The following is a 12629-nucleotide window of genomic DNA, read 5'->3' as shown; positions in this document are numbered from 1 at the left end:
ACAATATATAAAGGGTGGAGTTAAAGGTAAGATATAAAAGGACATGTGTCCTTTCCAACTTTATGAGCAAATCATGTTATTTCTAATATGATATTGATCATAATGTATAAAGAAAATCCCATTTTATCATGAGGTTAGCTTACTACTTGTAATTAATTCTAATCTATATTAAGCAAATCCAATTATAACAATGGCACAAATAGAGTGAGAAAGAGGTTATTATTTGATGGTCTTCATGGAGTACTAAAACATATACATCAGTTGAAAGGAAAATTATTTAGCAGTTCTTGTCATTGACCTTTGTAGGCATCTTGTCCTCAAAGGAATTGCCTTTACGTCAACTAGGCTTACTATCATGTAGAGGGTTTACCTTTCCATAAGATCCTAGCTATTGTTGGATCAACAAGAGTTTCTTGTATTGCCATGTTGTTTTTAATATATATATATAATGTAATATTAGAGAGAGAGCAAGAATTATTCATAAGTTTAAATAAGAAATTTGTTAGTAGGTGATAGTGCATGATTTTGTAGATATATTTTAATGATCATTTATATCTTTACTATATTTAATGTAAATCTGGTGACATAAGATACAGTGATAAAATTAAATTAGACTTTATCAAGTGGTTGCCTGAAATGTATTAGAAGTAGTGAAAGTGTCATCAAGGTAAATTCAAAATCAGTTGAAAGGAGAAGAGATGACACAATTAAAGTGCAATCCGAAGATATGAACGTGTCAAAGCATGGGTGGGATGCACTACTAGTTGGGGATGATTAGCAGTAGTGTTTTCTAAAGGGTGTACTTCTTTTGTTTAAAACTTCATAAAAGTAGAGATTGCTAGGTAATACTTTTATTTTTCCTACTTTACTTTTAGAATGAGACCGATCGATGAGTGGTGTAGTTGAGACGACACATTAGATGAAAAGTATGGCACTTATAATCCAATGCCTTCTATACTACTACTTGATGATTGTAGACACACGTGGGTCCAAACATATTGTCGAAAATAATTCATACATAAAGGAAGCAACAAAATGTCTCTTCATCTTCTCATCTGCCTTCATTTATGAATATATATATGATGGCGTGATGCGTACAAGATAAAACTTTGCCTCTATGATGTGGTAAATGAAAATGAAAATGAAAAAAAGGGAAATCTCTTTGCTTGACTACATCGAGATATGGTATTATGACATGTCGAGAAATCTCTTTCCTTAACTTTCCAAGGACATATCAGAATGTCCCTATGTTTTTCAATATGACCATGATAACCCTACATTTTTTTTATGTAATGGAGTGATTAATCTTGTTGGTCATATACATCATTCATGTACATATCTTCTTTTAATTAATCAAACCGTGACGAACTTTAATTAAATGCAAACAATGTATTAAAAAAAGTCAAGGGAATTTTTTTTTAATGTAGGCGTACTCTTCTACTATTGAAAAACACAAAGGGTACTCTTTTTCATGGGATTCGGTGCCTAACTTCGATTGAGCATGTAAAGGTGTGTTGGGAAAAAGAAGTGAGCCTACACTTCGAATTTGTCACACATATATGAGCATAATCGGGTAAGGTTTACGAAAATATATTATCGACCTCGAGGATAGAGCTCTTTACCTATCCAACTATCAATGATACCAGTGTACCCCTCTAAACAGTTCCGCTCGCGAGCTACCTATGGCATCTCTCTCTCTCTCTCTCTCTCTCTCTCTAGCACTTCAACAATCATCGCTCTCGCGTATAAACGCATTATTATATATATCAAACAAGCATCTCTCTTTCTAGCATTTCAACAATCTCTCTCACACACAAGACACACATGTACACATCTCTAGCTACCTACCTAGACCATATAGCTCCATGGCCCCCCTAGTAGTAGAACCACATGATGATGATGATGATGATGATGATGATGATAAGCACTCGTAATTCCCCTGTTCCAATATTCCTAACCACTCTGCTACAACATGTGTGTGTATGTGTTTATCGAGGTCATATATATGCATCATGGATGTAACTACTTACAATGTCTCCACTTAATAGACAAAAACTTATTTGTGTCATGACTCATTGGAAAATAAAACAAAAACACCAAAAGAAAAGCTTATAGTATGCCCTTCCCCATCTTCACTCAAGATTGTTGGGGGTGAACATCCTCATCACTTATAACTACCCAAAAAATGAAGCCTATAATTTCATCCCTAACTTCTGCCCTTACTTTAATTATAATCTCGTGCCCCCGTCTTCTCGTTTACTGCACAACCTCGAATACATTATTAGGGTCAAATCGAGGTAAAAATTCCCTCTTGCTATTCCTCTCAGGCCACTAAGATTAATAGTTCTTAGTTCTTATATGTGCACTGAAATCTTTTTATTGATGTTGTGGAATGGAAATTTTATTATAACCATAGTGTGTTTATAGTAATAAGAAAATTATAAAGTGTACTTGGGAGTTAGTTCTAAGACATTACCAATGGATTCTTGGTCAAACTTGAATTATATCACAAGGAATTTCAAAGGTTAATGACTTAATTAAGATAATTAGAGCATCAAAGTGGTCAACTTACAAAATAATTGAGGATTAATTATATATTAGCTTAATCGACCTACTAAGCTCCACTAATTTAGCTCATTACACCCCCCACCCCCACCCCCCAAAAAAAGAAATTTAGAAGTTTCGAATCATTGTCTCTATTTACCATATATATTATCCCGTTTTGTAGATTAGAATCATTAATAGACAATTAAGCATCTAGTTTGAAAGATTAGGGGAAAGCTAAGTTTTGAACCAGCACAAGTACAGCATGAATTAATGGACAGAGAGAGACTCATTATTGTGAATAAATTTGTTTGTTTGAGGTCACGTCATTTTCATGTTATTAGGACTCTCAAAATCCGATCAAATGTATCTATTCATAAGTAAACATTTTTAAGTCATAGATCCAAAGTTAGCAACCTTACAGAGGAGCTTAAAACTATACATAATATTTTGTGCGAGGACTCGGAGATACATTTTAATTGCAGGAACTCGAAATAAGAACGATCTCGAGAACAGAAACTATTCATCTCATACTTCAGAAATCGGAATCGTCGGACTTACAGAGGCACGGCCCTTAATTCATCACTTACCCTAATATCTCTAAAACCCCTTCATTAATCTTGTTCCTGAGAGTCTCTCTTAATTACCCCCTTAAACCCTTCACTATATTATATATAGCACATGGGCTTTTAACAAATCACACACACACACACATACACACATTGATTAATACTAAGTAGAATAGAATCACATGATTGTTTATGGATCAATAGACTTGGGATCTCTATTATAATCTTAAAAAGTAGAGTATGCCATGCCATGTAAAAAACTCAACAAGTTACTACCCTAATTTTACTAGGTTTAAGACTGAATAGATGATAGTTACTACACAATTATAATGAGAGCTTGTGTTGAATTTCAGAGCATCATGGTGATGATGATGATCATGAGATGATGATGATGCTCGATATGTTGTCACCGTCTTCTTCTTCTTCTTCTCGCACTCGAGTCCGTCGTCGCCAGGTACGTTCTAGTTGAATGTTTCCCGGCCACACATTGGCACATGGCACATGTGTTCTTGTCATGCTACACATTTGTGTTTCAAATGTTTAATATTGCACATGATGTGATTCATTTTTCATAAGGAGTCGCCGATCGACATCGAACACCTTTGTCTGAGTAGCTCATAACTCATCATTGGCAACATTCCAAGTCTCTTGGTCATCTTCGATTTGAGACCATTGATATCTTGATCAAGCTCATGTGACACATAGAACTTACGCCAGAGTAGTTCAACACTAGAGGCCTACATGGGCATCTTAGTTTCCATATTTGGGTCCTACTTCATTAATATCTCCACCAAAACTATAACTATATTGTTTACAATCTTAGCTTGGTTTTTCATTTATGTTCGAATTCATGTGCCTAAGTGTAGTTACCTCGAGTGGACTATAGTCTATATCAAGATAAAAGGTATCAACTTTTCTTTCAAGGCATGACGTGAATATGACTTCTCCTTTGTTTCTTTTTGTCATACCCTAAAGATCCGCCCTCTTAATTCATCAATATTGATCTCGACGTCTAGATTTAGACTAACAATAATTCAAGGTTTTTCTCTCAATACCAAATTTTAGATCTAAACAAGATCCGTCCAACTTCACCCCCATCTATATGTAAGTATTTTATAGTTTCCATCATTGTTTCACACTCTTCTCTTCGCAATCCTTTGGAAAGATTTATGTCTAGGCTTTGTTTTTCTTGGCACTATTTTTGAATATCCACTTTGTGTCAAACAAACCTTTAAATATTTAAAGGGATTGTTCCCTCTCTCTCTCTCTTGTAAAAGCACACAATTATATTAATTTTATGTAAAATCCACTTCTTAGTCTCCTCTACCTATCTATCCTATCCTATGTAGGGAGCAGGATGTCATGTAACACCACCAGAAAACCTAAATATGCATTTGAGGAAATGACCCCCACATGCTTTAACATCCAGAAATTTCACATGAGAATACCTTTCAACTTATTCATATAGGCTTTCACCACATGTCTACCATTAAACACAAAAGCATTACACATATTCCAATTGTGTTGTAGTTCCTAATATTGTAAAAATTGGAACAATATCTCCATCTCGTCATTTGGACCATTTTGAAGATATTGTGGAAAACCCCATTGTTGAGGTCTCAATTAACAACAGGTTAAAACTTGTCAAACATTTGATAAGTACTCTCGCTCTCTCTCTCTCTCTCTCTCTCTCTCTCTCTCTCTCTCTCTCTCTCTCTCTCTCTCTGGTAAAAGCACACAATTATATTAATTGTATGTAAAATCCACTTAGTTACAACACTTCGTAGTCTCCTCTACCTATCATATGCCTATGTAGGGAGAGGGACGTTCACACACACACACATTCTCTCTCTCTCTCTCTCTCTCTCTCTAGCTTTTCCTAACTAAGAGTTTATTACAAGATGATATCTTTATTCATTCCCATCAGTCAATTTTGGCCCCCTTTGTATGATAATCTAATATAATAATATTTATCGTATTTGAACCAAATGCGCATGCATACCACCGTCAACTTAAACTCGATCATGAGAACCTTATTGATAGATTTGTCGTAGTATTGGGGGTTTTCTATCTCCTTTTCGATGGAACTGTTCATCTATTTGTCAATTATGAAATATTTCCATGCATTTTGGCATACATAAATATTGCCATACATAAATATTTATACATTTTGGCACATGTTGGTTTATTTTAATTCATCATTTTCACATAATTTCAAGGATATGGTCCACCACTGTTTTAACAACACTATCACTAATGTCAATATCTCATTCACACATTCAGCTTTCATTTGTAGAACTTTGATCAAGGCTCGGAGAATATGGATAATTGGCATTCAAAACAGATTCACCATGTTGCAATTAGTTCAGATGGAAGGGCATTAATTGGATCAGCCCCTCCAAAATGCATTGGAAAATGTGCTAAGTGCACCCCTTGCCAACCTGTTCGTGTTCCCATTCGACCAGGACAAGTGAAAGTTGGTCTCATGGAGTATTACCCAGAAGCATGGAGATGCAAATGCAAAAATAAGCTTTACATGCCTTGACAAAGATCCTTGTGTAATCTACCATATGAACATAATGATAACCTTATATTAATTGGTTTTCATTCCGTTACATATACTTTTTCAGCATAAACCCTCACATCATAATGATCATACCCATTCACAATGTTACTATATATGAAAGGATCACATCCTTCTTCAAGATTCCCAACATGGATTTTTAATGCCCAAGATAATGTCTACATTGAACTTATCATGTTTTACATGAACTTTGGACGCAATCATATTCTTCGTGTGTTAGATGATAGAACTTATATAAATAATATGACTCGCCAGTCCAGTGAATATGTTTCGGGTTGGATTTTGCATGTGGCTAGATTGTGCACTCTTGATGAGTTATCAACCAAATCATCTAGGACTATGTATTTCAACAAGTAGGCTAACCCTTGTTATTCTTCCAAATAAGGCGTTTGGTTCTATTCTTCGAAGTTTTGAAGTCAAACATCTATTTTAAAAGTTGTAAATATTTTTGATCACTCACAAAAGAGTACATACTTATCTTATGTACATATTTTGTTGGTAAAATTTTGTGTGTGTGTGCGCACGTGCTCATGCATTTGTGCACCCGTGTGCGTGTGAGCCTGCATTCGTGCATGTATTCCTTGAGGATTAGTAATACATTTTAAGCATAACATGTGACTTCAGCTCAGAAAATCCATTTACTTGGCACATCTAAATAGAAAAGTATACACTTTAAAGGTCATTTCACATTGCATTGATTGAATTAGAAAAGTGTACATTGATATCAACAAATAACAAGTTCTTTTTTTTTTCTTTTTTTTCTTTTTTTTTCCAAAAAAACACTCCTTCCATTAGTCATAAAATTTTATAGATGAGAATGTTATATACAAACCCCACTAGAGACGCAAACATTCATATCAACAAATAACAGGTTCTTTAAATGGCTTCAACATTGCTTGCATAAATTCTTTATTATTTAAACTACCTAGATGTTTATTTTGTGACCTATCATAAAAGCTATGTTACGATGAAATCTAATGAAAAACACCCACATACTTCAACAACGCACAACTCTAGGATTAACAAACAATGGTAAAACTAATATGCATTAGTTTTGGAAAGGGGAAGTATAATAAATTATTCTCCTTGTACAAATGGTAATATTTGACAATACCCCTCATTCATATTAAATATCAAAATATAGCTCAAAAGCTAGCTTTGCCACAAATTGAATTACAAGGATGATAATAGTGTGCCATTATAGTGAGTTTGATCTTATGACTACCATATTCATCATGTGATTATTTGAACAAAGGTATATGAGGAATCACTACAATTAGAATTGTGTTGTTGAGGTAAATAAGTCAGACTTCACCATAGGTTATTGGGTTGTATCCATTTGTACGTGATTATGTAAAGTATATGTTTAAAATAAATAGCACATGAATGTACATGCTATAGTGTTTTTTACTTATGTGAAAACGTCAACCACTAGCAACATAGTGAATCGTGATAGTGGCCTTATATTCGTTCCAAATATGAATGTTAATTTTTTCTTCAATCATTGAAGAATTGAACAAATCATTTTGGAACTTGGAAGCCTTCATAAATTGTTGAGAATATGTGGCAAGTAGCATCCAAGTCTTATAGTACTAAAGTCCAAGGTGCTTTGTTAAGGTTACATACAAATGCATATATGTTGAATGGAGGCAAGGGGTTACATACAGTTAGAACACAGTCAAGCTTAGATATGTTTCTTTTTCTCATGAGGAATTTTGTACGTCCAATTGAAGATTAGCAATGCGACAGGATCCCAATCCCAGTACATTTTTTTTACATTGTGTCGCCAATTACTATTGCACACCTCTTTTCTTCCCATTCCATAGCATGTTGCCCATCTCCAAAGTTTATTTAGAAATTGAAACCCTATTGATTTAGACACACTTAGGCACCATATGATCAATTACACTAGCTTTGGTTTTATAGTTTGTCTATCTCTCAAATAAATAGAAGCCTAAACTCCTCTTAAGAGTTTGAAAAAAATATTATATGAATAGGCGCACATTTAGTTTTAACTATACCATTGACACTTCGCCCATATGAACAAGGACCAAGGGTAAGAGGATGCTATTAGTACCCCACTAAGAACTATTTTTGCACTTTTGAAAACACAACTTTGAGGATCACTATCATAAAATGTTATGTAATTAAGCACAAGGTACACCACTCCTCCCATAATGTATCGACATAATAATTTGCCTCATTATTTGGACAAGGTGGAGCAATTTCCATATGCACAATCTCCCACAAATGCATCAAGAGCAAGTGTACAAGTTGCAACATAGAATATGCATCAATCATATCCTACTTTTGATTAAATAAACCTGGGTATGCAAGTAGTCCAAATTTACTAGGAAAATTTTACAAATTCCTTAAAGTTGTACCATGGAATCAAATGTAGTTCTAGCAAGGAACCTTTATATGGCTAAATTATGGTGGTGTACAACATCTACATGTGAATAGCATGGTTTCCTTACAGTATTAATTCAAGAAGAGATATTGATTCAGCAACACATTGCGTAAAATGATAGTGTTGCCCTTTAAAAAGTATTCAACAAACAATGCAAACAACATTTATAGATGATAACCATCATCACTATTAATCACCACCATGTACATAATTTGAGACTCCATAAAAGTAATGATCCCTTAAATTTTACGCTTCACAAACTATGTTGTGGGCAAACTCAATTATGACACTTCATTCAATCTTGGCTTTATCAATTCGGTTTATGCTTGTTAGAGCGAGAGACAACTAGTGGTTGGTCTCAACCAAACCAATGGCACCATGACTTATTGTAGGAAACAATTTGGAGTCAATTTTCTACCTCTGATTTGAGATATTCCAAAGTGAACCAATAGCATGTAGTGAGTCACTTTTTAGATGAAAGACAATAACTTTCTATCTAAAAAGCTACAACTACAAATTTAGAGGTCTTGGTGTGTTAAGATAATCCAAATCATACTCTAAATGATAAAACATTGGTGGAATCGCAAGTTTAAATGTTCTATAAGTGATTAGCACTCGATTTATCTAAACTTATCTCCCATCAAGTAAGTTATTTATCTAGATGTTGTAATGTGATTAGCACTCAGTTGTAGATGTGATTATAATAAGCCTAAGTAAAACATTGATCACATTGAAACCTTCTAGACTAACATATGTACAAACTTTATGAAAATGCCTAACCAAAAATATAGCAATTACAAAGTTGAGAAATGAACTCAATGTCAACAAGTTATTAAGGAGGTTAATTAATAACAATAGTCTAGATCATGATGACCAAGTAGAAACCAAGAGAGAAGACGGTATTAATGTCACATAGAGGAATGTTAAGTTTCCATTGCTCAAGGCTTGAAGACACGATCTTAATGTTGCAAAGCATGTGCAAAATTACTACACACAGAATTTTAATAAGGTGACCTTTATATAAAAAATGTCTAACATATGATGAGATTGTACTTCTAATTGTTTGTTCGAGCTATTAGCTGAGTTGCTCCCATATTCTTCTCTACTTCAAATTCTTGGCAATCTCATAATAATCTCCATACACTCAATCAATTGCTTCCATGCATCACTACTACAACTTGCACTAAGCATTCTCACCAATAAAACCTTATATTAGCAATTAATCTCCCTATATCACATTTGCCTTTCATTATGGTTTTTATCCCTGATTAGAATGCTTCAGAATAGTAATAATCAGGAGATGTACACTTCATTTGATTTTATCTAGATGAAGAGAATGTTAATGATCCTTTCTGTTCCCTTACTATAATATACTAAGGTAAGGTGTAAAAACTATTAAAAATGCTCTACTAGAATGATTCTTTTATCTTATGGGTGGATCTTGATGCAAATACAAGAATATAATGAAGCTATTGACAAACATCCATGCCTCAAATCTTTAATAGCACTGCAAGCAAGATATTTCTACTAACTAAAAACAATTACCTTAGTGAATACCGTGTATTTTGGTATCACCTTATTTGTCAAGATTATCCAAAATTATGCAGTCATATCAGCAAGGGCAAATCTGTGACCACTATTAATATTAAGCTAACTATGACCCTAAATCCCGAGGCAAAATAGCTCTTACAAGATGAAACTGACTCGAGGATCAGAACGCATAACACACAGCAAAAATAAACCAGCAGTAAGGAAATTAGACATTTTGTAGAAGAACCTTCAGATAGAAAACAAATGCTAATCAGTTCTTAACTCTTTTCTGGGAGTAGTTTCACATAGAACAAAGGAAGCACATATCAGAGCTTCACTGGGAAACAAGTTTCATGTTTACATTGTATAAGTACCACTTGCTTACCTTCCCATTTCAGAAAAGAAATCCCATGCTAACATTGGGAATTCAACAATTTTCTCCTACCTCTGGAAACACAATGGCACATGTCCCTTAATTTTGTTTTAAAGATTGTATACCATATCTCATGGGTTCCCTGCTATCACTAAATTTATAATCAAGATGAAGATTGAGGATACCTTCTTTGATTCAATTAAAAGCTTCTTGCAACTAACTTAAACAACAAATGAATATTTATATTTCTATTATATTGAGGAAGCACATGAGTACTAAAACAAGAAATCCCTATAAACAACATATGTTATATATAAATTTGAGGAGTTAGCATTCATATAATTGATTTGGAGTTTATTTAAAGACCCCATTCTCCCCTGTAACATTATACTTCAATGTTTCCAATTAGATATCAAAATCAAGTCATGATGGTGGTGCTGGTGCTGGTGATAATCATCATTGCCGGATCTGGCGATTACGGGTAACCCCAGTATTTTACTCCAGAGCGAACTCAAAAGCAAGCATCCAGCAAACAGCAGCAACATAATGCTGCAAGGCTGGGGAAAAAAAATCCACATCACACTTTGTAAGAGGTAAAATCAACAAAACACCAACAAAAAAAAAGAAAAAAACATTATGAGATGTAACATGAGAAACCAGCTGAAAGTAAAAGTCTTAAAAAGAGGGAAGGGAGAGGAGGGGTTTCCACCAGACAGTTTATGAAGGAAATTACCATCCTTCCATGAAACTTGGTCCATTATTCTGTTGTTGTTGTTGTTGTTGAGGAGGAGGAGGATAACCTTGTTGTTGTGGAGGATAAGGGGCATATCCTTGTTGTTCATAGCCTTGCGGCGGATAGCCTTGCGGAGGATAACCTTGTGGAGGATAGCCTTGTGGAGGATATCCTTGAGGAGGATACCCTACACATAAACAAAACAAAAAAACAATACGAGCCTTTATAATTGTCATCATCATTGCAACAACAGAACTTAAGCTTTTTTACCATAACATCACATGACGGAAAAACAAACAGGAGGAAAAAAAGAAGAAGAAGGAATGCAAACTCCGCAAAACAGTATTTGATTCACATACATTTATACAGAAAACATGTGAAAACAGTATTTGATTCACATACATTTATACAGAAAACATGTGAAAACAAATTTTTTTTGAAAGTTATCTCAATTTGAGACCGTGAATACAAATGCTATTTTTACGCCTTATGCGTGAGTATGTGTATGCGAGCGTTGTGTGTGTGTTACATGTTTTCTCTGGCTCGTGAATGGATTTTTTCTCCCAAATATAGAAGGTAACAAACCGAAGGGCAATGTTCAAAACAGGGAAAAGATGTACATCTCAGATCCCTTATGTTATTACATGACCTCTCATTCTCTCTCGATCTATGTCTCTGTTTCTGCGCATATGAAGCATAGAAGCACAGAAAGAAAGAAAAAACGAATATATAGACAGGACGAAAATGTTTTGAATTGAAATGGATTACCTTGAGCAGGAGGAGGCATAACAGGAGGTTTGGAAGGATCTTGATAGTAGCTCATCTTCTTCTTCTTCTTCTCAGAGACAACAGAAACCAGAGAAGAGGAAGAGGAGATAAAAGAAAGCCAAAAACAGATAGACTAAAAACAGAGCATAAGGAAGTGGTGGGTGAGTGGGCTTTACTGTGTATCTTTTTTTAACTTCTTTCAAGAATTTCATTTTACTATGACTACTATTACCACCATACATACATACATACAGGATACAATTAACAATTAACAATCGGCAACGGTTCGGTTTGAACCGAACCGAACCGAGAAACCGCAGCTTAACAGTTTAAACGGTTCTCTCCATGTTCGGGTTTTTTAACGGTTCGGTTCGGTTTCAACAGTTTGAAACCGCGCGGTTTAAACGGTTTAATGGGTTTTTTTCTAAATTAAAAAATAAAATAAAAATCTATGTTTAAACAATCTTTTCAATTTCATGCCTTATTCTCACATTTTGGAAAAAAAAAATTTAATTAAAATAATGAAATATTCTAAATTTTTAAAATTTAAATTTTGAATTTTGACCTAAGCTGGAAACTGAACCACGAAACCGCGATCTTATCATTTTAATGGCTTAACGGTTTGAAAAAATTTTATGGCTTGGTTTAACAATTTCGTGGTTCGGTTCAAGTTTCAAAAAATTTTAATGGTTCGGTTTTGACCCTCTTGAACCGTTGCCAATTGTTACATACAATGATACATGCATGCATGCATGCATGCATAATATAGACTTGTGATTGTGGTGCTTTTGCTCAGCCGTCATTCTAGAACTTTGTCTCCATCTCTTCTTCCTCCACAACATGAAACCATGAAAACTTTCCACACATTTTCTCCAGAGAAACAAGCGAGCAAAACAGTAGTAAGCTTTTAATGTGTTTCTACTCCTTGGTTCCCTCTTTCTTTGCACTTATTCCTAACCAGTCAACCAGCCCAACCAATTCACCGCCATGTGCTTGAACAAGTGCACTTTGTGTCCCCAACATGGATTGCTACTCTCTCGAAAGGGGAAGAAAAAAAGGAAGGACTTCGAGAATATGCTCGCTCCTTCACTTCTCCAATGTGAACAATCCACAGAAAT

At 34.5% G+C, this 12629-nt stretch overlaps 2 protein-coding genes across 2 annotated transcripts; one reads left to right on the top strand and one right to left on the bottom strand.

Annotated features, from left to right (window-relative positions):
- The first annotated feature begins 1862 nt into the window (after positions 1 to 1862).
- Positions 1863 to 5979, top strand: LOC147856582 (uncharacterized). Its single transcript, XM_087329876.1, has 3 exons — positions 1863 to 2297; positions 3467 to 3567; positions 5410 to 5979. The coding sequence occupies exons 1-3, from the start codon at positions 2186 to 2188 to the stop codon at positions 5656 to 5658; spliced, it is 462 nt and encodes a 153-aa protein (XP_087186002.1). The 5' UTR covers positions 1863 to 2185; the 3' UTR covers positions 5659 to 5979.
- A 4302-nt stretch (positions 5980 to 10281) lies between these two features.
- On the bottom strand, positions 10282 to 11646 carry LOC147856581 (uncharacterized). The gene is made up of 3 exons (XM_087329045.1): positions 11512 to 11646; positions 10744 to 10930; positions 10282 to 10567 (listed from the first exon to the last, which is right to left on the bottom strand). The coding sequence occupies exons 1-3, from the start codon at positions 11564 to 11566 to the stop codon at positions 10522 to 10524; spliced, it is 288 nt and encodes a 95-aa protein (XP_087185171.1). The 5' UTR covers positions 11567 to 11646; the 3' UTR covers positions 10282 to 10521.
- Between the last annotated feature and the right edge of the window lie 983 nt (positions 11647 to 12629).

This window comes from Azolla caroliniana, unplaced genomic scaffold, assembly GCF_043228905.1.
Source record: "Azolla caroliniana isolate FFs.n. ecotype wild unplaced genomic scaffold, voAzoCaro1.0.p SCAF_13, whole genome shotgun sequence".
NCBI classification, from domain to species: Eukaryota; Viridiplantae; Streptophyta; class Polypodiopsida; order Salviniales; family Salviniaceae; genus Azolla; species Azolla caroliniana.
The sequence above is the reverse complement of the archived record's forward strand: the minus strand, read 5'-3'. Positions and strand labels throughout refer to the sequence as shown.